Source organism: Medicago sativa, chromosome 5 (assembly GCF_051527215.1).
Source record: "Medicago sativa cultivar Bolivia chromosome 5, Bolivia_mono, whole genome shotgun sequence".
NCBI classification, from domain to species: domain Eukaryota; kingdom Viridiplantae; phylum Streptophyta; class Magnoliopsida; order Fabales; family Fabaceae; genus Medicago; species Medicago sativa.
Window position 1 is genome coordinate 60358771 of NC_140753.1, and position 25291 is coordinate 60384061.

Below are 25291 nucleotides of genomic sequence, written 5' to 3' on the forward strand. Positions count from 1 at the left end.
ACTCTAAATCACTGACTCTTTTCAATCAAATCAAACTCTACTGCAGGAGTCACTGCACGTATCTTTGTAAGAATTACTGTAGAAATTCAATTTATCCTGAAAAGTGAAAAAGGATTCTTCAATTGCTGAAAATCATTATACAACTCAAGACAAGACAAAAAGAACTCAAGTTCTTAATACAAAAAGAAAAAGTCAAAGACTGTTATCAATAACGTCCGATTTCTCTACTTATAGGGTGATTGCCTTCATGATAATGGTTGCAGACGATGGCGGACAATGAGGTGGACAGTTGGTCATCTAGCTCCCAATGAGGCGGAGGATGAGGTCGATGGTTGACTTCTCTTGGATGTTGTAATTGGCAAGGGTAAGCTTGTCCTCTAGTCGCTTACCAGCAAATATCAGACTCTGCTGGTCCACTGATATCCCTTCCTTGTAAAGAATCTTCTCCTTCACATTGACTATTTTGTCTGAACTATTAACCCTCAGGGAGATAATCTTTCCGGTCAAGGTCTTTATCAAAATTTTCATCTGCACCGCAATTGCCAACACATTAATCAATGATAAAAGCAGCAGAAAGAGAACAAAACCCTTGCAAAATGGTGTCAAAAAAAAAAAACCCTTGCAAAATTGATTACAACAAAACAGGGAAAAAGAAATTCAAGATCAAATCAACAAAAGAAAATTTGAGACCGATACAAAAATAGAAAACACTAACAAGCTATTTTTGCATTTGAAAAACGGATGAATTTCAGATAAAATGCTAGAGTATAAATTCAAAATTTAAAAGAAAATAATAAGACTTTAATACGAAGAAAAAATAAATAAATCAAAGAAAAGGAGATAGGAGGTACTGATGTAGGATTTCTACATGTCATATAACTATGTACACGTGAGTATATATAGGATCGTTTTCCACAGGGAGTTGCGTTATATCATAAGCATTTTCACAATATTTCACATTAAGGGTTTGGATATAATTTGTTTGTTTGTAACACTATATCCAAAGATGACATAAAAGTAAAAACGAGAGGGGATCGAACTATTTCGCTTGCGGTATAAGATAACGAGCAAGCATAACAGCAGCAATCTCTCGATCGATTAACAGACTCTAGCTTTATAACCAATATTATTACAATCATTTCTACAACATCCTTCGTGTCCAAAGCGACATCGTTATTTCCAAGTTAGCGTTTAAACATTCGTGTCCAAATTCCTTAAACGATAACAAAGTCGATCGAATAACTTAATCGACCGTGTCCAGCCTGATTAAGTATCCGAAAGCATTAAAATCTTGATTAATAGTAATTATCAAAGGTTTACAAACTTGTCAAGAGTGATATAACATAAGATAGATTGTTATTCTAGTTCTAGATTCAAGAGTTCGTGTCCAAATCATCTTGAATCTCTTTGAAAGCATTAAAAGCAAGAATAACAACAATATTGAATCATTAAGCTAGAACCTTATATATTAAAAGATCAAAAGATTACATAATAGCTTGATTGTTACCTCAATACTACAAAGAAGGTGATAGTTACACATAGACATGTAAACTAATGCAAGGAATGAAGGAAAGATGAAGATTCCATGCCAAGATCCTTGATGTCTCAATGAATCTAGGGTTGAATCTACTCCTTAATCACTTGCTTTGTGTTTCTCTCTTTGAAATAGCTCTAACCTCTCTCTAGAAATGTATAAAATGTTTTAATGGAATAGTGAATGACCTAAAAGAGAGGTAAGAATGCTATTTATATGGGCCTGTGTTTTTGTACCTACGCTAATAGCGCCTGCCACGCTAATAGCGTGGTAAGTCGGCCTATAATCTGGCCAATGGGCTGCTGCCACGTTGGCCGTGCCCTGCTTCTACGCTCCAGCCACGCTAATGGCGTAGCTTTCTGGACTCATTACGCTAATAGCGTCTCTCACGCTAATGGCGTGGTTCTTCATGGCCTGCTACGCTCCAGGTACGCTATTAGCGTACCTTTCTGGAGTGATTACGCTAATAGCGTAGCTTACGCTAATGGCGTATTCTTCACAAGTGCTCCAGATTCACGCTCCAGGTGCGCCATTGGCGTACCCTTCTGAGCTTGGGCTTTTCTTCCTCACGCTAATAGCGTAGGACACGCTAATGGCGTGGCTTCCTTGAGTTTTGACTTTTCTTGCTCCTTGCTTGTATTTTCCTGCACAAAAAGGGTAGAATAAGGCTCAAAAGCATAAATGACATATTAACACAATATTTGGAGTTTTCCATAGAGAATCTTGCAAAACAAGTCACTAAAATGCCTAAACTCCTATATGAAATATATCACTTTTAAACACTTATCAAACTCTCCCCAACTTGGCTTTTTGTTTGTCCTCGAACAAATCAATTGAAAAGGAAACTAACAAGGCTTTGGACAAGGTTTTCAACATGGTGTCAAACAATTCAAAACAAAAATAAACAAATGGTGATTCAAATAAGATCGCGTGGACAAGCATGAAGTCCTCCGCTACTCTAGATTCAAACTAAGAATGCGAAAAATGTCCTAAGCACAAACTATACATCATAAACTTCAAAACATAAACATATCTATCTATGAACCACACCTAACACACTTCTTTAAAAGTAAATGCAATGATATGATAACAATAAGTGAGGTAATGAACACACATCCAACAATCATGCTAACATCCTATTTAAGTTAGGTGTCCATCCAAATATCGTCTCAAAAAGCATAAAAACATGGATCAAAAGGTCTTGCAAGGGTTATAACTTGGCCGGGCTACAAAAGAAATGTCATATGTGGGGCAATTGATCAGAAAGCCTATCAAAGAGGAACATTTTTTTGTATCACAACTTGAAATCCATATACTTCCCTACCAAGAATTACAACCTTTGGTGATTAACAATCAAACTTATAACCTTGACAACTTATTCTATTTTTGATTTTTCTCTATCTTTTTCTTTTCTTTTCTTTTTCAAATGTACAATTTTTTTCTTTGATTCAATGTTGTCAGGTTATTTTAACACTTTCACCATAAACTTGACATATAATGCCTCCTTTTCTCCCCAACTTAAATACAACAAAACTCTAATTGAATGTTCCCCTATCCTAAGGCAAGGGACAAAGTACAAAGAGGTTAAGGGTTCAACAAATTAAAAATTATCAAAGTCCTTTCAAAGACAAGCATGAACTGGATTTATGAAAAATTTCAGACAAATTCACTAAGCATTGTGCTTATGAATATTGACAGTTCATGTTTGAGGACTTGATTCATTAGGCTCAGATTGGGGTATCAAATACTCGCTCTTCTCACAGGTAGGCTTTATGTGGTCAAGTAGGTTACTCTCAATTCAAAAAGTGCCTTGATCCTTTCCATGTTTTCAAACAATTCAAAATGATTATCAGATTTAACATAACTAAAACAAGTTAGACGGTGATTATCGGTCTCCAGCATATATACAACAGATTGAAGCTACCTCACATTTATGTTAAGTACTAAGTGGTTCAAAAATATTTATGTTTATGAAAAGAATTAAATGATATATGTTTTGTGCAAAGTACAAGTTTCAAATTCTTATTAAAAACCTAGAATAGCAGGAAACCAATACCTTGGCCTTACGCTTTCTCACAAGTAATATCATTATCACTCACCTGCTTTTGCTCAAACATGGCTCCATGGAGCACTTTAAAATTTATTGTTCATGAGCAATTTTCTTTTGAGAGACACAAGCAAGATATAAACAAAAAATTCATCCAAAACATAAGTTAAAAACCAAAAAGCTAAGTTATTAAACCACAATAATATAAAGTACTAAAGTATCAGGTCGAGCACTAAAAACCACAGTGCTCGAAGAGTACAAAATATAACCAAAGTGCAAAATACAACCAAATTAAATAAGTTCCAACATGAAATAAGGAAAGCAAAAGTTCGAAAGCGAAAAGAAAAAACATCACTAAAAAGCCATGATCACATCACTGATCATCATCAGCATCAGCATCATCCATCTCTAGATCCTCCTCCACATCATCATCTTCACCTCCAGCATTTTCAGGCTCAGGTGTAGCCTCATCATCAACAGCATCTGCCACCCCCACATAAGGACCTGGCCTGCCCTCAGGCCAATGAACATAGCTCTGGTACTGGTCAGGTGTCATGACCGGGTAATCAGCATTTCCCGGATACATGTGAACATTGTAGAGGTCCTGGTGTATGCCCATGTTGCTCCTCCAAATTGCCTCATTCTGATCCATTAAGAAGCTATTCTGGTCCCTCACGTACTGGTTATGCATCTGCTGCTCCAGCATGAAAGTCTGCAAACCTGAAAAATCAAAGGAACCAGGGCCCTCAGATGGGCCACCCTCATCATCATCAAAGTGGCTTTGGGAACATCGCTGCTCTCTCTTCTCCCAGGTGCGGATAGAAGTATCAGTAATGGTCCCCTCAATGTCTTCATCAAAGGGTCCAGTAATGGGTACTCCATGGGCCTTAAGCAAGGCCATGATAAGTCCGGGATAGAATAGTGCAACCTTCTTAGCACCGGTGGCAACCTTTAACGCCACAGCCTTCAGCTCATTGGCTATTATGCGAGCAATATCAACCTTGACTTTGTTCATAATACACCAGATGAGTGGTAGGACAGCTTTTGGGGCATCGGATGTATGGGCTCGGGGTAAAGCATTGTGGACAAGAAATTGGAACACTAAGCAGGCCTTAGCATTCATCTCTTTTGTGAGAGCATGTCTGATCTCTTCCTTATCGTTCTTCACAAAGAACCTACCCTTGTTCATGATGTCCCGCTCAATTTGCTCATAGGTCCAGTTCCCTTGAGCATTTCTCTTAGCATAAGTACACAAAGGAGGGTCAGTTGGATCTTCTAAAGGTGGAAGGACTAAGGGATTGCCTAGGAATTCATTGATTGAATCCCTATCAAAAGGGATTTGCTTCCCTCTCACATATGAAGTCCAAGAAAAGGCATCAGCCAGGGTAGTGGGTGAGGCATCAGGTGTAGCATTGCAATAGAACTCATTTACTAAATCAGTGTTAATCTCAGTTGTAGGAAAAAGGAGTTTATGCCACTTACGATCAGTGAAAATGTAAAGGAGGTCACAATGTTCACCATCGGGGTGAATGTCAAAAGTTTTCTCGTGCCAGGTTTTGTATTGAGCCATCTTCTTAAACCTGGCAGAGTGGACAGGGGTGGGAAAACGGTTTGGGGTTACAGGTGTTGCTGAGGTCGAGGCAGCTTTGCCTCTTGGACGTTTGGTCCCGGTAGTTTTCTCAACATTTTTAGGTGCCATCTGCAACAAAACCAGGAAAAACCAACATATTGCATAGAAAATATTAGCACAAACTAGAATTGGTCATTTAAAAACATCAAAAATTTTGAAAATCTGGGCAAGTATGAAGAACTACGCTATTAGCGCCTGCCACGCTAATAGCGAAATTTTCTGGAAAAATTTCGCTATTAGCGTAAATTTCGCTATTAGCGTATTTCTTCGTACCTGCAATTTTCAAATTTTCAAAATTCTTGTTCCTGCAATTTCACAGCACAAACCAGCAATTTTCAGCCCTAGGTTTCATCCTATGTCTCTAAAACACAATATAATCTTGAAAAGGAATCAGAATCACAACATTGGCACACAAATCATTCAAAACCCTTATTTTTCAATTTTTACAAAATGGGTCAAAATCAAAAGATGAATGTTTGTTGCATGTGGGTTATGATTCTTGTTCCTTTTCAAACTATAATCAATGAATAACAGTCTCTAATCACAAAGCAAAATTCTAACCCTAACCCTAACCATTGCTAATCATGTCAAAACATGTATTTCTCAATTCAAAAACAAGGAAAGGAAGGAGAATCAAACCTGTTAGTGTAGTGATTGGATGCAAGCAAGAATGAATGATGCAAGGATGAATGCTTGTGATGACATGCTGTCATTACGTAATTTTTAGGACTTATTGTGACATTTTGTTAGAGTTCTCATGCAATTTATACTGTTCTGGAGTGCAAAAAGCTTAAATATTGAAGTCTGTTCGAAGGAAATCGCGCCACGCCAATTTCAAGCCGTGCTGCGATTTTTGAAGCAAAGTTACATCCTCCCTGTTTGAGGGAAATCGCGCCACGCCTATATACATGGCGCGGCGCGATTTTGACGGGTCAGGCCCATGACTTCTATAAATACTGCACTCAATCTGAAGAACAAGGGTTACGATTTTGGAGAGCAAAGTGCGATTTTGAGACATCGGAGACGGCTAGAAGGGCGATTTCTTCATCCTTTTACCAATTCATGTATGTTTTAATTATTTCATTGATTATGCTATTTGTAAACTCGATTATGAGTAGCTAAATCTCTTAGATATTAGATCCGAGATGAATCTTTGTAACCCTAATTGACACATGTTGCTGTGAAACTCTATTTTATTTATGAATTCAATTCTAGTTTATTCAATTCAATTGTTCTTAATGCTTTTTATATCTTGATCACATATAAACATGATGTAGTGAGAATGAATGACCACTGACCATGGCTTTCAACTTAGACCTAATTGAATTGTTCTAATAAACAGGGTTAGTCTAGGAATAGATAATCGTTTGTTAGTGATAATAGGTTAACGTTTGGTAAAACCTTCAAGAATTATTAGACCACCTAAGGAATTAGGGGCTGTAGTTTAAGAAGAGGGTCCTAACTCAAGGGATTGATTAGGGCTATTTTGTTAATCATCGTAAATTAGAAAAGGATTCATAACAAATAGGTGCAGTAGACCAATTAGGGGAACTTAGAGGATTCGACGGATCTGATCTCATCTTTCTCTCCATATTTTCTTAATCAAATCTTTATTCTCTTTTATTTGATTTTATAAAATCAAACCAAATCTTCTGCCTAGTGGCAAACTAAAAAATAAACTTTACACATCCTATTTCTATAACGCAATTGAATTATTGAAGTTAAAAACAGTCCTCGTGGGATCGATATTTTTACTACTTCGATAGTATTTGGTGCACTTGCCAAACCTCTATCAAGTTTTTGGCGCCGCTGCCGGGGACTGTTGAATTTTTTCAACAAGGCAATTACGTTATAATTTAGGGTTTTTGCAATTTAAATTTCTGTTTTTTAATTTTTATTTTTCTGTTTTCATATTCACTTGATTACTTTGCGTTGTGCAGTGCTACTAAGGTATTTTGCTATTTATGCGAGGTAAACAGAGCTCAGACGACTTAGAGTACGATCCGGAAATTGAAAGGACTGCTAGAGCACTTCGGAAAGCTGTTCGGTTGCAAAGGTTAGCTCAGTCCGTTCCACCGGGTGTTCGAGAACAAATACCGGAGCCACTCTCAACTGAATCTGAAACGATCTCTTCTCCTAAATCTGCAACTATGGAAGGAGAAGGAGTTGTACCACCGAGACCTAAGTTAGGAGACTACGGGTTAGCCACTCATCGCGGTCAACTGACCCACACTTTTCAACCAGCTAACCCCGTAGCTTTCGACATCAAGAAAACTGTCCTCAACGGTTTGAGGGACAAGCAATTCGATGGGACTGAAGCTATGAGTCCTCATGAACACTTGAGTCGCTTTGCTGAAACCTGCGAGTTTTGTGTGCAACCAGCCACCGTGACGGAAGCACAAAAGAAACTAAGGCTATTTCCTTTCACCTTGACGGGAAGGGCAAAAGATTGGTTGCTAACAATACCAAACGGGACTGTCCAAACATGGGAAGAGTTAGAGCTGAAGTTCTTGGAGAAATATTTCCCTATGTCTAAATATTGGGAAAAGAAGATGGAGATCTCTAACTTCAAGCAAGGAGAAGGTGAATCATTGTATGATGCTTAGGAGCGATTCAATTTGCTTCTTAAGAGGTGCCCTAATCATGAGTTCACCGAGAAACAATACCTCCAAATCTTCACTGAGGGGGTAACACCAAACACTAGAATGTTCTTAGATGCTTCCGCGGGAGGTAGTCTCAAGAGCAAAACTGATCATGAAGTCCAGGCTTTAATTGAGAACATGGCTGGAAATGAGTATCGGGCTGAAGCTAAGAAGAAAGAACGAGGAGTGTTTGGGGTGAGTGAACAAACTGCTATCCTTGCTAACCAAGCAGCTATGAACAAACAAATCGAAGCTCTAACTAAGGAGTTTGAAGGCTTCACTTTGGCTCATAAGCCACAACAAGTGGCTGCAATCAAGTGTGACTTATGTGGTGAAGAACATCCCAACGGTGAATGTGTTCCAGAAGGATCAAGTGAAGAAGCTAACTTCATGGGAGGTTATCAAAGGCAGAATCAATACTACAATTCGGGCATCAATAAGCATCCAAATCTAAGCTACTCAAATAACAATGCTTTGAACTCTCAGATGCTCACTCCTCCTCAACAACAACAAAGGAAGCCATCAGCTCTTGAGGAAACTATGATGAACTTCATGAAGATGACTCAAGGCAACTTTGAAGAGATGAAGAAGAGTCAAGAAGCTGAAAGAAAGAACAATGAAGCTTCTAGGAAGATGCTTGAAACTCAACTGGGGCAATTAGCTAAGCAATTGGCTGAACAAAACAAAGGCGGATTCTCAGGTAACACTAAAGACAACCCTAAGAATGAGTCTTGTAATGCTATTGAATTGAGGAGCAAAAAGGTTTTGACACCTTTAGTTCCAAAAGCTCCAAAGAAGGTTGATGATGTAGTTGAGGTGGAGGAGAATGATGTAGTTGAAAAAAATGATGAGGGTGTAGTTGAAAAAGAAAGGAAGGAAAAAATAGAGGGAGAAAAAAGTGAGAAGTTAATTGATGAAGATTCAATCTTGAGGAAGACAAAGAGTCAAATATTGAAGGATGGAGACAAACCACAGGTTATTCCATCATATGTGAAGCTTCCATACCCTCACCTTTCAAAGAAGAAAGAAAAGGATGAAGGTCAATTCAAGAAGTTCAGGCAACTTTTCTCACAACTTCAGGTGAATATTCCTTTCGGCGAAGCTCTTGATCAAATGCCGTTATATGCTAAGTTCATGAAAGACTTGTTGACTAAACGAAGGAAGCCTAAGGATGATGAGAACATTGCACTTTCTGAAAATTGTAGTGCTATTCTTCAAAAGAAGCTGCCACCTAAGCTGAAGGATCCTGGTGCATTTACTATCCCTTGTTCAATTGGACCAGTAGACATTGGAAGAGCTTTATGTGACTTGGGAGCAAGTATAAACCTGATGCCTCTTTCAATGATGAAGAAACTTAAGTGTGGGGAACCAAAACCAACAAGAATGACCATTACTTTAGCTGATCGGTCAATCTCTTATCCTTTCGGTGTGCTTGAAGATGTGCTAGTCAAGGTTAATGACTTGGTGTTCCCAGCAGATTTTGTGATCTTAGATATGGCTGAAGATGAGGATATGCCACTCATTCTAGGAAGACCTTTCCTTGCAACTGGCCCTGCTTTGATTGACATTGAGAAAGGAGAGCTAATGTTGAGATTCCATAAGGAGCAAGTAGTGTTTAATATATTTGAGGCCATGAAGCACAAAGATGAAAATCCCAAGTGTTACCGGATTGACATTGTTGAAGAAATAGTTAAAGATGACTCTTGTGAACATCAACCAACACACCCTCTTGAACGTGCAATTGTGAATTCTATAGCAAGATGTGGAGATGATGAAGATCTTGAAGTAAGTGATTGTGTGAAGCAACTAGAAGCAAGCAAGCAAGAGTTGGGTCCGGTAAAAATAGAAGAATTAATGGGTAAGTACTCTATGGATGCTCCTATTTTGAGTGGAGAAGGAGAGAAAAATACAGAATTAAAAGAACTCCCTTCTCACTTGAAATATGTTTTTCTCACTAAGGATGCCTCTAAACCAGTAATCATCAGCAATACCTTGACACCTTTGGAAGAAGAAAAATTAATGAGGGTGTTAAGAGACAATCAAGGAGCTTTGGGGTGGAACATTTCTGATTTGAAGGGTATTAGTCCAGCTTATTACATGCATAAAATACACATGGAGGCTGAATACAAACCGGTGGTTCAACCTCAAAGGAGACTTAACCCAACAATGAAGGAAGTGGTGAAGAAAGAGGTGCTGAAGTTACTAGATGCAGGTATGATCTACCCTATCTCAGATAGCTCATGGGTAAGTCCAGTTCATGTGGTACCCAAGAAAGGAGGAATGACGGTGGTAGCAAATGAAAAAAATGAATTGATACCTACCCGCACCGTCACTGGTTGGAGAATGTGTATAGACTACCGGAGGTTGAATACCGCAACAAGAAAGGACCACTTTCCATTACCATTCATGGATCAAATGATTGAGAGATTGGCTGGCCAAGCTTTTTATTGCTTCTTGGATGGGTATTCGGGGTATAATCAAATTGCAGTGGCTCCGGAGGATCAAGAAAAGACTGCCTTCACTTGTCCATTTGGAGTCTTTGCTTACCGAAGGATGCCCTTTGGGCTGTGTAATGCGCCGGCAACCTTTCAAAGGTGCATGCTTTCCATCTTCTCTGATATGATAGAGAAGAACATAGAGGTATTTATGGACGACTTTTCTGTTTTTGGTAAGTCTTTTGATCAATGCTTGTTCCATTTAAATGCTGTACTTAAAAGATGCACCGAAACTAACCTTGTTTTGAATTGGGAAAAATGTCATTTTATGGTAACTGAAGGTATAGTTTTGGGGCATAAAATAAGTGCTAAAGGCATTGAGGTGGACCAAACCAAGATAGAGGTTATAGAGAAACTTCCTCCACCCGTCAACGTTAAAGGAGTGAGGAGTTTCTTGGGGCATGCCGGTTTCTATCGGCGGTTCATAAAAGACTTTTCTAAAATTTCCAAACCCCTCTGTAACCTCTTGGTCAAAGAAAACGAGTTTAATTTTGATTCTGAATGTCTAAATGCTTTTTCTTTGATTAAAAACAAGTTGGTGACTGCACCAATAATCATTGCACCCGATTGGGATTTACCTTTTGAACTTATGTGTGATGCAAGTGATTATGCTGTTGGTGCAGTCCTAGGCCAACGCAAGAACAAAATTTTTCATGCAATTTACTATGCAAGCAAGGTTTTAAATGAAAATCAAGTTAACTATTCCACAACTGAAAAGGAATTGCTTGCGGTAATCTTTGCATTGGAAAAATTTCGTTCTTATCTAATAGGCTCCAAAGTCATTGTTTTTACAGATCATGCAGCTCTCAAATATCTCTTAACTAAAGGGGATTCAAAGCCTCGACTGTTGAGGTGGATCCTATTATTGCAAGAATTTGATCTTGAAATTCGTGACAAGAAGGGAGTCGAGAACGTGGTAGCTGACCACCTCTCAAGGCTGGAGAATGATGAGGTGACAAAGAAGGAGAAGGCCATAAAGGCCGAGTTCCCCGATGAACAGTTGTTTGCTATTGGAGAAAGACCTTGGTTTGCTGACATGGCAAACTTTAAGGCCGGCAACATAGTTCCTGATGATCTGACCTACCCTCAGAGGAAAAAGTTCTTCAAAGATGCAAACCACTACTTGTGGGATGACCCGTATCTGTTTAAGGTAGGTACTGACGGGTTGATTAGACGTTGTGTTGCAGGTGAGGAAGCACATAGTATCATGTGGCACTGCCATAGCTCAGCTTATGGAGGCCACCACAGTGGAGAAAGAACAGCTGCAAAAATTTTGCAAAGTGGATTCTGGTGGCCCACCCTTTTCAAAGATTGCCACGACTTTGTCACAAGATGTGACAGATGCCAAAGGACAGGTAACATATCAAAGAGGAATGAAATGCCCCTAAAAGGAATCATTGAAGTTAAACCATTTGATTGTTGGGGTATTGATTTTATGGGACCATTCCCTTCCTCTTACTCTTATCTCCATATTCTAGTCTGTGTTGATTATGTCACAAAGTGGGTTGAAGCGATACCATGTGTTGCTAATGATGCCAAAACGGTTGTCAACTTCCTTCAAAAGAATATTTTCACTAGGTTTGGAACCCCTAGAGTATTGATCAGTGATGGGGGGAAGCATTTTTGCAATAATTTTCTTGAAAATGTGCTCAAAAAGTATAACATTAAGCACAAAGTTGCAACTCCCTATCACCCACAAACTAGTGGTCAAGCAGAGGTTTCAAACCGACAGCTGAAACAGATTCTGGAGAAGACAGTTGCGTCAAATAGGAAAGATTGGTCTAGGAAACTAGATGACGCACTGTGGGCATATAGGACAGCCTTTAAGACCCATCTGGGGTTCTCACCCTATCAGTTAGTCTATGGGAAGGCATGTCATCTTCCAGTCGAGCTAGAACATAAAGCTTATTGGGCCATTAAGGCCTTAAATTTTGATCAAGTAGCCGCTGGTAAGAAAAGAATTTTGAAACTTAATGAACTTGAGGAGATGAGGCTTAGAGCGTATGAAAATGCGCTCATCTATAAAGCCAGGACAAAAAGGTATCATGACAAAAACTTAGTGCCTAGGGATATTAATTGTGGACAACTAGTTTTGTTGTATAATTCCAGGTTGAAGTTGTTTCCTGGGAAGCTCAAGTCAAAATGGTCTGGACCATTCTTGGTCAAAAGTGTGTCACCATATGGACAAAGAGTTAAACCATACTTAGGTGGCGACCTACCAAAAGGAAGGGTGGCACTCATTCTGAAGGACCTCTGAGGATCCTTAGCAGTCAAGCTAGTGACGATAAAGAAGCGCTGAGTGGGAGGCAACCCACTAGATTTACTTTGTTTTCAATTCATTTTCTTTATTTTCTTTTTTTTATGTCGAAGTCCATTGAACTTATTTCCCTATTGTAATTGCTCCTGCACTTGTTTATTATTAATGAATTTGTTTTGTTTCATGTGACCTATTCCAGTTTAGTAACAGTTGTTTGATGAAACGGTATTCCAAAAGTTCTAAAGGAGGGGTGACTTGATTCAAAGGCGAAGTGTACGGCGTTGCTAGGTAGTCACATACTCCCAGAAATCTCAGCCATAAGGTTCATTGCCAAATTTGTTTTTCAATTTACTTATATTTAGATTAGTTTTCCATGCAACTACATTTCTAGAACTTGTATTGTTTCTCTATTATTGATTGGTCTTTGTCAATTACACACTGAGGCAAAAGTGCTTGGTCCTGTGAGCCTTTTTGAAGCCTACCCTGTTTTAATTTGTTAAATTTATCCTTTCTTAACCAATTGTGAGCCGGTAGGATTAGAACTTTTTGTTCGGTGACAAACTACATTACAAGCCTAGAGACTTTTAGGACTTGTCCATTAATATATTTTCTGAGTTAAGGCATTGTAGAATGTTGCTAAAGATTAAGTTTGGGGTTGCTATTGGAATTTGCAACCAACTAAGTTTGGGGTGGGGGTACTAGAGAATAAGAGAACAAAATGAATAAAATATGAAATTGTCATGCAAAATACACACAAAAATGGTGTATCAAAAAAAAAAGAAATTGAATGATGAAAAAGGAACAAAACAATGAAAATCCGAGTAACTTCAAACTCGATTGTCCCTAAATGTTAAAAAATGTTCTCTAGTACCTTTGCATTGATTGTATTTCCACAAGGTGAATGATTGCAGGATTGAATTTTGTGCTTTAACTTCCGTAGGAATGCCTAACTCAAATTTTGTGTAGCCTACTTATCCAAATATATCCCACCTTTCACCTAAGCCCCGTTATAACCCTAAAGACCTCAAAAGTGTGTAATGATATTGACTTTGATTGATGTTTAGAAACTTTTCAAGCGTATGGTAATATGTAGACCTGCATGTCGACTAGTAGAACCCTATTTCAATTTGAATGCTTGGAGTTATGAATTGGTGGATGCGAACAAGTCAAACTAGCTCATCTTTAGCTAGAAGGAGAATGAACTTTTGGGTACTATCGTTTTGTCAGGTAACTGTTATTTTACTGTCGTTTGTCACTGTTGCAAGCAAATTCCTTGAGGACAAGGAATGGTTTAAGTTTGGGGTTGTGATGACATGCTGTCATTACGTAATTTTTAGGACTTATTGTGACATTTTGATAGAGTTCTCATGCAATTTATACTGTTCTGGAGTGCAAAAAGCTTAAATATTGAAGTCTGTTCGAAGGAAATCGCGCCATGCCAATTTCAAGCCGTGCTGCGATTTTTGAAGCAAAGTTACATCCTCCCTGTTTGAGGGAAATCGCGGCACGCCTATATACATGGCGCGGCGCGATTTTGACGGGTCAGGCCCATGGCTTCTATAAATACTGCACTCAATCTGAAGAACATGGGTTACGATTTTGGAGAGCAAAGTGCGATTTTGAGACATCGGAGACGGCTAGAAGGGCGATTTCTTCATCCTTTTACCAATTCATGTATGTTTTAATTATTTCATTGATTATGCTATTTGTAAACTCGATTATGAGTAGCTAAATCTCTTAGAGATTAGATCCGAGATGAATCTTTGTAACCCTAATTGACACATGTTGCTGTGAAACTCTATTTTATTTATGAATTCAATTCTAGTTTATTCAATTCAATTGTTCTTAATGCTTTTTATATCTTGATCACATATAAACATGATGTAGTGAGAATGAATGACCACTGACCATGGATTTCAACTTAGACCTAATTGAATTGTTCTAATAAACAGGGTTAGTCTAGGAATAGATAATCGTTTGTTAGTGATAATAGGTTAACGTTCGGTAAAACCTTCAAGAATTATTAGACCACCTAAGGAATTAGGGGCTGTAGTTTAAGAAGAGGGTCCTAACTCAAGGGATTGATTAGGGCTATTTTGTTAATCATCGTAAATTAGAAAAGGATTCATAACAAATAGGTGCAGTAGACCAATTAGGGGAACTTAGAGGATTCGACGGATCTGATCTCATCTTTCTCTCCATATTTTCTTAATCAAATCTTTATTCTCTTTTATTTGATTTCATAAAATCAAACCAAATCTTCTGCCTAGTGGCAAACTAAAAAATAAACTTTACACATCCTATTTCTATAACGCAATTGAATTATTGAAGTTAAAAATAGTCCTCGTGGGATCGATATTTTTACTACTTCGATAGTATTTGGTGCACTTGCCAAACCTCTATCAGCTTGGAACCAATTGAACCACAAGAAAAGGGTTTTGATTTTTTAGGGTTAGTGTGTGAGTGAGAGAAGTTTTTGTGTGTGAGCGTGAAAAAAGGAAGAATGAAACCGTAAAAAGGGAAGAGGAGTGGGTTGTGGGAAGTTAAGGGGAGTTAATCCCCTGGGCCCACCAAAAAATTTTCTCCTACGCCAAACCTACGCTATTAGCGTAGCTTTCTGTAGCTCCCACGCTAATAGCGAAATTTACGCTATTAGCGTGATGCTTCAGGATCAGTTTTTTTCTTTGTTGTTTCAATTCAGCTTTCAATGCTTATGTACTACTACTATATGCAATAAACATAAAAAAAATACTTACAAAGCTGGGTGTGCCTCCCAGCAAGAGCTTGTTTTACGTCCTGAGCTTGACGCATTTTGAAGAAATCATGGCTCGATTAGTGAAATCGTCGACAAACACCGATCAATTTCACCACCGAAGTAGGGCTTAAGTCTCTGCCCATTCACAGTCCAGTTGGCCTTTGTGATTGGATCCTCAAGCTCAACAGCTCCATATGGTTTGACCTCTTTAACCATGAAAGGTCCGGACCACTTAGACTTCAATTTGCCCGGAAACAGTCTTAGTCTTGAATTGAAAAGTAACACCATTTGCCCCGGCATGAATTGTCTCAGAATGATCTTCTTGTCATGATACTTCTTGGTCCTTTCTTTGTAGAGCTTTGAAGATTCATAAGCTTGATTTCTCAATTCTTCAAGCTCATGCATTTGAACTTTTCTTCTTTCACCGGCCTTCTCTTGATCAAAGTTTAGGAACTTCAATGCCCAAAATGCTTTATGTTCGAGCTCGACCGGTAAGTGACAAGATTTACCATAGACCATTTGGAAAGGAGTGAGGCCTATAGGAGACTTGTATGCAGTCATATATGCCCACAAAGCTTCATCAAGTTTAGCCGACCAATCCTTCCGAGATGTAGAGACCGTCTTCTCAAGTATTCGTTTGACCTCCCGGTTGGAAACTTCGGCTTGTCCATTCGTTTGCGGATGATACGGTGATGCTACTTTGTGCTTGACTCCATAATGATCTAGGGCCTTGGCAAGTTGTGTGTTGCAAAAGTGTGACCCTCCATCACTAATAAGAACTCTTGGTGTACCAAACCGGGTGAAAATATTCTTCTTTAGGAACTTCACTACCGTCTTGCTATCGGCTTCCACCCACTTTGAAACATAATCAACAGCTACCAAGATGTACTCGTTTGAATATGATGAAGGAAAAGGGCCAACAAAATCTATACCCCAACAATCAAACACTTCCACTTCAAGGATGAGTTGTAGAGGCATCTCATTTCTCTTTGACATTGATCCGGTTCTTTGGCATTCATCACAATGCTTGCAATGTAAATTGGCATCTTTAAAAAGAGTTGGCCAATAGAACCCGGATTGAAGTACCTTTGCGGTTGTTCTCTCCCCGTTGAAGTGACCTCCATAGGGCGAATTATGACATTGCCATAGGATCTTCTTTGCCTCTTCATCATCCACACACCTACGCAAGAGATTGTCCGCTCCAATTTTGAACAAATAAGGCTCATCCCACACATAGTGGTTAGCATCATGGAGGAACTTCTTGCGTTGTTGCCATTCAAAATCTTCCGAAATGAACCCGGTTGCTTTGTAGTTCACCATGTCGGCAAACCACGGTCTCACATTGATTGCAAGCAACCTTTCGTCGGGAAATTCTTCACGAACTTCCGGTTCATTCTTGGTTACCTCATTGTTTGTCAACCTTGAAAGGTGATCAGCTACAAGATTCTCCGTGCCTTTCTTATCTTTGATCTCTAAGTCAAACTCTTGAAGCAACAACATCCAACGGATGAGCCTTGGCTTTGAGTCGGACTTAGTAAGGAGATACTTGATAGCTGCATGGTCAGTATAAACAACAATTTTGGAACCTACAAGGTAAGAACGAAATTTCTCCATTGCATAAACTATTGCAAGTAACTCTTTTTCAGTTGTGGCATAATTGATTTGTGCCTCATTTAAAACCTTACTTGCATAGTGAATAACATGAAAAATTTTGTCCTTACGTTGACCCAAGACCGCACCAACAGCGTAATCACTTGCATCACACATTAATTCAAAATTTAAATTCCAATTAGGAGCAATGATTATTGGTGCAGTGGTCAATCTTTCTTTCAAAGTTTCAAATGCTAAAAGACATTCATTATCAAAAATAAAAGACTTATCTTTGTTGAGCAAGTTGCTCATAGGCTTTGCTATCTTTGAGAAGTCTTTAATGAATCTCCGGTAAAATCCGGCATGACCAAGAAAACTCCGAACACCTTTGACATTCACCGGTGGTGGAAGCTTTCCAATTACATCGACCTTTGCTTGGTCTACCTCAATACCCTTAGCAGAAATCTTATGACCAAGGACAATACCCTCGGTAACCATGAAGTGACATTTCTCCCAATTGAGCACCAAGCTAGTTTCAATACACCGCTTCAGCACGGTATCCAAGCTATTCAAACACATATCAAATGACGAACCAAAAACTGAGAAATCATCCATGAACACCTCCATGCATTTACCAATAAAATTGGAGAAGATTGCTTGAACACACCGTTGAAAAGTTGCGGGTGCATTACACAAACCAAATGGCATTCTTCGATAAGCAAAAATACCAAAGGGGCAAGTGTAAGCCGTCTTCTCGTGATCATCTGGGTTCATGGCGATTTGATTGTAACCGGAGTAACCATCTAGGAAGCAATAAAAGGATTGACCGGAGAGTCTTTCAAACATTTGATCCATGAAGGGCAAGGGGAAGTGATCCTTCCTTGTTGCTTGATTGAGTCTTCTATAATCTATACACATCCTCCATCCGATGACGGTTCTAGTTGGGATCAACTCATCTTTATCATTAGTGATCACCGTCATTCCTCCTTTCTTGGGAACTACTTGAACCGGGCTTACCCAAGCACTATCCGAGATAGGATAGATCATGCCGGCTTCAAGCAACTTCACTACTTCCTTTCGCACCACCTCTTTCATGTTTGGATTTAAGCGGCGTTGTGGTTGTGCTACCGGCTTGAAGTTTTCTTCCATCATAATCTTGTGCATACAATAAGATGGACTTATCCCTTTCAAGTCGGATAATTTCCACCCTATCGCTTCCTTGTTGGCCTTGAGGACCTTTACCAACTTTGTTTGTTCATCGATTGACAAGGAGCTACTAATGATCACCGGTTTTGTACCATCTTTCTCAAGAAAAACATATTTCAAATTAGATGGTAAAACATTCAATTCTACCTTGGTGTCATCAACTTTTGCTTCTTCCTTGGATTCTTCTTTCAAATCCTCAAGTATGGCTTGATTAGGAAGAATCTCCTTCAAGGAATCTAGCTCCTTCAAACACTCTTCAATAGCTCTTGCTTCGTCTTCATCAATAGCATTGAGTGCGTCCACCAAAGCACTCTCAAGGGGTGTTCTATTGTGCAATTGCTTCCGAGTAGTCAAGATGACTTCATCGGTTGCATCCATTTTGAAACATGCACCCTTGTCTTTCGAGTACTTCAAGGCTTCTCGGATGTTGAAGGTAACCTCTTCATCATTTACCTTGACCTTCATGATATTATCATCAAGATCAATCATCATCCGAGCCGTTTGCATGAAATTCCTTCCCATTAAGATAGGCACATCCTCATCTTCTTCGACATCCATAACCACAAAGTCAGCCGGAAAAATAAATTTGTCCACTTTTACAAGAACATCTTCGGCCATAACTAGTGGTTTTGCAAAGGATTTGTCGGCCAATTGCAACATCATCCTAGTCCGCTTTATACAAAGGTCACCAACTCTTTTGGCAACGGACAAAGGCATGAGATTGATGCTTGATCCAAGATCAAGTAGTGCTTTACCTACATGTGTTGTGCCAATAGCTACCGGTAGAGTGACTCTTCCCGGATCTTGCTCTTTCTTAGGCAACGTTCTTTGAATAATAGCACTACAATTGGCATCAATTTGGATTGTCTCTTCATCGTTGACTCTTCTTTTCTTGGAAAGGATATCTTTCATGAATTTTGCATAGACCGACATTTGCTCCAAGGCTTCTGAGAATGGTATATCAATTTGCAACTTCTTGAAGAGTTCAACAAACCTTGCATATTGTCGCTCTTTGTCTTTCTTCGATGGAGCATGTGGGTATGGTAAGCGTTGAGCCACCACTTGCTTCTCAACTTCTTGTTTCTTCCCTTTATCTTTCCCCACATCTTTATTCTTCCTCTCCATCTCCTCTTGTTCCACTAGATCTTTTTTTTGATTTTTTTCTTTTTCAACTAATTCTTCTTTATTCTTTATATACACTTCCTTCTCTATCTCTACAACATCCTCCTCGAACTTCTCTTTTACCTCCTCATTGACAACTTCATCATCCTTCTCTTCAACAACAATATCTACACCTACCCCTTTACCTACTACTCTACCACTCCTTGTAGCAATAACTTTTGACTGCTATGCCTTGTGATGCTCCTTAGGATTTGGTTGAGTGTTAGCGGTGAAAGTTCCCACTTGCGGAGGACCTTGAGCCATTTGTTGTGCTAACTGACCAACTTGCGTTTCAAGGCCTTTGATGGACGCGTCGGTGTTTTTCTGGTTAGCCATGGACATTTGCATGAATTGCTTCAAGGTTTCTTCGGTGCTTTGGGAATTGTTAGGTTGTTGGGGGTTATTTGGTGGTGGAAATTGGTATTGATTATTGAATGGTTGTTGGAATTGAGGGTAAGGTTGTTGGTAGAAGTTTGATTGTGGATATTGATAGTTATTGTTGTAAGGTGTTCTCCAAGGTCTTTGTTGGTTTTGATTGGCCGGATATCTTCCTTGGAAATTGGAAGTACCCGGATTTTGAGCTTGTTGTGAAGTTCCGGCTTGTTGTGGTTGGTTTGGTCTTTGTTGGTTTCCCACATAATTTACCTCTTCTTCGAAAGAACCGGGTGTGGGACAAAAGCCAGTGGGATGATCTCCCGTGCAAAGCTCACAAGCATTTACCTGAGATGTTCCTCCTTCTTGCTTGAGAGATTCAAGAATTTGTTTTGGCATAGCTCTCATCTCCTTTTGCATGGCTTCTATTTGTTGAGTGAGAAGCTTATTTTGAGCCAAAACTGCATCGTTTGCTTCTAGTTCAAGGATACCGGCTTTCCTTTGATTAGGATTCCGGTTGTGAGAAGATTTTCTTGTGTTGAGAGCCATTTGGTTAATGATTTTTACAGCATCAGCTGGACTTTTCAAAGCAATAGATCCTCCAGCACTTGCATCTAGCATCGTCTTGGACATGTCTTGAAGCCCTTGACGAAATAGGTAGATTTGCATCTGGCTATCATAACCATGCTTAGGACAGCTCCTAAGCAAAGACTTGTATCGCTCCCAAGCATCACATAGAGACTCACTTTGACCTTGAGAAAAAGTTGTGAGTGATGTTTTAGCTTCAAGATGCCTATCCTCCGGAAAGAACCTCTCTTGAAACATTTTCTCCAATGCAGGCCAATCTTTCATCAAAGAAGTAGGTTGATCTAAGTACCACTCCTTAGCCTTACCAATCAAAGAGTGAGGAAATAATTTGCAAAACATTGGTTCTTCCTCATCTTCCTTCATACCAAGAGTACCGGCGGTAACATAAAAATTTGTGAGATGCTTGTAAGGGTCTTCATGATCCATTCCAGTGAATTGATTCTGAGTTATCAAATTTATCAACCCCGATTTCAACTCGACTTGCTTGGCATTTTGATTACCAAGGTTAGCAAGCCTTCTTGGACTAATCCAACTTGGAAGAGCATTCTCATCTTCATTAGCCATAGTTACAATAGTTTCCCTTTCCGGTGATGATGGTGGAGTTGTGTGTAGAGAACCACCCGGAGTAAGTGTCTGAACCGAACCCGAAGGAGAGTGAATAGAACTAGATGATTCCGGCTGAGCCAGCCTGGCTAATCTCTTAGCTTCCTTTGTTTGCTTCTTAAGTAACCTAGCAGTTTTCTCTATTTCTGGATCAAATTGAAGGTCTTCTTTAGAAACGGTACCTCGCATAAACAAAGTTTACCAAGACTATACCAGGTGGTTAGCATCAAAAATAATGAATGATATAAGTGTATAAGTATATGCATGAAAGAATTTTGTGCAAAATTGACTTAACATGACAAAATTGTTTCAAAACTTATAACATAAAATACGCTACTCCCCGGCAACGGCGCCATTTTGATGTAGGATTTCTACATGTCATATAACTATGTACACGTGAGTATATATAGGATCGTTTTCCACAGGCAGTTGCGTTATATCATAAGCATTTTCACAATATTTCACATTAAGGGTTTGGATATAATTTGTTTGTTTGTAACACTATATCCAAAGATGACATAAAAGTAAAAACGAGAGGGGATCGAACTATTTCGCTTGCGGTATAAGATAACGAGCAAGCATAACAGCAGCAATCTCTCGATCGATTAACAGACTCTAGCTTTATAACCAATATTATTACAATCATTTCTACAACATCCTTCGTGTCCAAAGCGACATCGTTATTTCCAAGTTAGCGTTTAAACATTCGTGTCCAAATTCCTTAAACGATAACAAAGTCGATTGGATAACTTAATCGACCATGTCCAGCCTGATTAAGTATCCGAAAGCATTAAAATCTTGATTAATAGTAATTATCAAAGGTTTACAAACTTGTCAAGAGTGATATAACATAAGATAGATTGTTATTCTAGTTCTAGATTCAAGAGTTCGTGTCCAAATCATCTTGAATCTCTTTGAAAGCATTAAAAGCAAGAATAACAACAATATTGAATCATTAAGCTAGAACCTTATATATTAAAAGATCAAAAGATTACATAATAGCTTGATTGTTACCTCAATACTACAAAGAAGGTGATAGTTACACATAGACATGTAAACTAATGCAAGGAATGAAGGAAAGATGAAGATTCCATGCCAAGATCCTTGATGTCTCAATGAATCTAGGGTTGAATCTACTTCTTAATCACTTGCTTTGTGTTTCTCTCTTTGAAATAGCTCTAACCTCTCTCTAGAAATGTATAAAATGTTTTAATGGAATAGTGAATGACCTAAAAGAGAGGTAAGAATGCTATTTATATGGGCCTGTGTTTTTGTACCTACGCTAATAGTGCCTGCCACGCTAATAGCGTGGTAAGTCGGCCTATAATCTGGCCAATGGGCTGCTGCCACGTTGGCCTTGCCCTGCTTCTACGCTCCAGCCACGCTAATGGCGTAGCTTTCTGGACTCATTACGCTAATAGCGTCTCTCACGCTAATGGCGTGGTTCTTCATGGCCTGCTACGCTCCAGGTACGCTATTAGCGTACCTTTCTGGAGTGATTACGCTAATAGCGTAGCTTACGCTAATGGCGTATTCTTCACAAGTGCTCCAGATTCACGCTCTAGGTGCGCCATTGGCGTACCCTTCTGACCTTGGGCTTTTCTTCCTCACGCTAATAGCGTAGGACACGCTAATGGCGTGGCTTCCTTGAGTTTTGACTTTTCTTGCTCCTTGCTTGTATTTTCCTGCACAAAAAGGGTAGAATAAGGCTCAAAAGCATAAATGACATATTAACACGATATTTGGAGTTTTCCATAGAGAATCTTGCAAAACAAGTCACTAAAATGCCTAAACTCCTATATGAAATATATCACTTTTAAACACTTATCAGGTACCATGGACATGGGGTATATGGAAGTTATGCAAATTTCTAGGTCGAGAGCTTTAGAAGAACCAAATGGAATCAAAAGGAACTCTGAGGAAGGAGTTGTGAAAGTAACACGTTGGACATCCTTCGCAAAAGAGTGCAATTTCAGTTTGCACATCTGAGACCTAGCCAATATATCATATCTATTTTCAAACTCGGAAGAGTTTGGACCAATGCAGCAAATATTTACAGCATTTCCCAAAAGTGTAGCTCTATTATTGAGAATAAATAGTTTGCCATCATTTTCCTCTTGAAAAACAATGATTTCATCATTAGATTTGATGTGGACAATTAAGGAGTGACCATAAGAAAATTTGATATGAGAATCCCCGTGTTTATCGCTGAAATGCTTAGACAGCACTTCTGATGATGCAACAAAGTCACAGCTTGAAACAGGGCAGCAACATGGCACATGGATGCATTCTTCTTCATGCTTCCTCTTTCCAATGTAACTTATTTTCTCATTGCAACCATGTTTTGCATTCGGACATGACATTTTAATAGATAGCAATAGATTCTCAATGGCTTTACAACGTTTTGAGATACGCAACAAGCACTTGTGGCACTTGTTCCCAAGTTTAGGATAGCAGGTAGAGCAAAGAATATGACCGTTATCACACCGTATTGCAACAAAAAAGAAAATAATCAAATTAGACAATGAAACATTTGCAGGAATAAAATAAAATAAAACATATGTTCCCTTTTTCTTTATTTTCTTCAATTCGAACAAACTATAGAGCTACAACTTTTTACATTAAAAAAGGTACAATAATAAAGAGTGCATAGATTTATCATAGATAATCACCATTTAAACAACAAAAAAAGAAAACAGTTCAAAGGAACAATCAAGTTTCCTTCAGCATGCAACATTTTTTACATAAAAAACATTAGAAAATTTGCAGTTTTGAATAGTCCATCTGAAAATATTGAAATATAATAGAAAATAGTATCAAATTTAATGACCAGAAACATACTGCATAAATGACAACAAATTAACTCTTCTCATACGTCAGAAATAACTTATTAAAAAGAAAGTGAAATGCATACCTGAAAGACGGGAATAGTTAAGGGCAGAGAACAATTGCAGCAATCAAGCAATTTTGGGTTGGAAATCATCAGAGGCTCCATTACACCTTTCACTAATGAAAGTACATTAAAAATCAATTACAGCTTTCTTATATAACCAAAATCATATTTTTTACTAAAAAAATAATTGCTGCTGAAATGAACATTTAACAAAAGCACTCACAGAGAAATTGTAGAGTCCAGGTGCTTGATGCATGTGTTGCTTTCGATGGTTTTAGTCTCTACCGATTCCTTTCTTTCGTTTTAAAGCCAATGACACGCATAGCAAAATGTGTTAATTAATGTGCATCTTTTCCAATTCTACTATATTTTTGGTACATGTGCATCTATCTGTATTCCTTTTAATTTTGACGGATCATATTCTATTAGTATCCGTTTCAAAATGAGTGTCGCTTTAGCCAAAAAAATTGTTTCAAAATGAGTGTCGCTTTCAGTTTCCAATGCAATAATAACTTTTTCTTTTCAATTGTACCCTCCAATTAATACTCTGCATACTACTTCCAAAGCATTACTTTTAAAACTAACCAATATTTAATAAGGATAGTTTGGTAAAATAACCATTATCTTTCTTTTAATCATTGTATTTCTTAATATGTGTGTAAACATCTAAAACGACACTCATTTTAAAACGGATGGAGTATTAATATTAAGATGATGATAATTAGAGTCAAACACATGGATCAAGTAAAAACGTGCACCATAGAGTATTTGTAAACAAAGTTCATTTCATATAGCTAAAAGAAAAAAAAATTCGACAGAACTAAAAGAAAATTTTGAAAACAATTCAATGAGAATTTGTATATATACCAATATTATTTTAAAGAAAAACATTTCTTCTCATTGACAATATATCAAATATAATATAAATTCTTATATTTTTTTACGATAATCACAATTCTTTTTCTATTTCTAATGCCAAAATGGATTAACGGATAATCTAACTCACGTCCCTAATTTAGGTTAAAAATAATTTCACCCCTAGGCTATGAGAATTGTTATTTACAATTATAATAACAAGTATGATATATATTACTAAATAATTCAATTATTTAGTAAAGGTTAAGTCTTATTCGTAATAATTTAACCTTATTACTACCATTTTGATATTTCCAATTATATTAATGATTTCTTTACCAAAATACTCTTATTTATTTTGCATCTTTTTCTTCAATGATAGTATTAAACTATTTTTAGATATTTAACTTGAAGTTCTTTACCTAAGGTGTTTACATGACTATTAAAGCTCAAAATGTGGTTGAGAACCTGAAAGTACTATACCCTCCGGTCACTAATATAAGCAAAAGTTTGATTTTTAGATTCATTCATTAACTGACGTATGTAGTCTTTATTATAGACTACATACGTCATTTAATGAATGAATCTAAAAATCAAACTTTTGCTTATATTAGTGACCGGAGGGTGTAGTAGTCTTGAGGTTTGAGTTTTCTTCCAGTGAGG

General features: G+C 38.1%; 1 protein-coding gene across 1 annotated transcript; it reads right to left on the reverse strand.

Annotated features, from left to right (window-relative positions):
- Window positions 1-90: 90 nt before the first annotated feature.
- LOC146923652 (uncharacterized) lies at window positions 91-24353 on the reverse strand. The gene is made up of 2 exons (XM_085708803.1): window positions 22716-24353; window positions 91-528 (listed from the first exon to the last, which is right to left on the reverse strand). Exons 1-2 carry the CDS (start codon window positions 23241-23243, stop codon window positions 298-300), a joined length of 759 nt encoding a protein of 252 aa, XP_085564929.1. The 5' UTR covers window positions 23244-24353; the 3' UTR covers window positions 91-297.
- Window positions 24354-25291: the final 938 nt, after the last annotated feature.

Coding starts and splice junctions, on each gene's coding strand:
- LOC146923652 (XM_085708803.1), bottom strand. CDS start 23,243: ATGTCATGTCCGAATGCAAAACATGGTTGCAATGAGAAAATAAGTTAC. Junction 529..22,715: donor CCATATACCCCATGTCCATG/GTACCTGATAAG, acceptor ATTGCGGTGCAG/ATGAAAATTTTGATAAAGAC.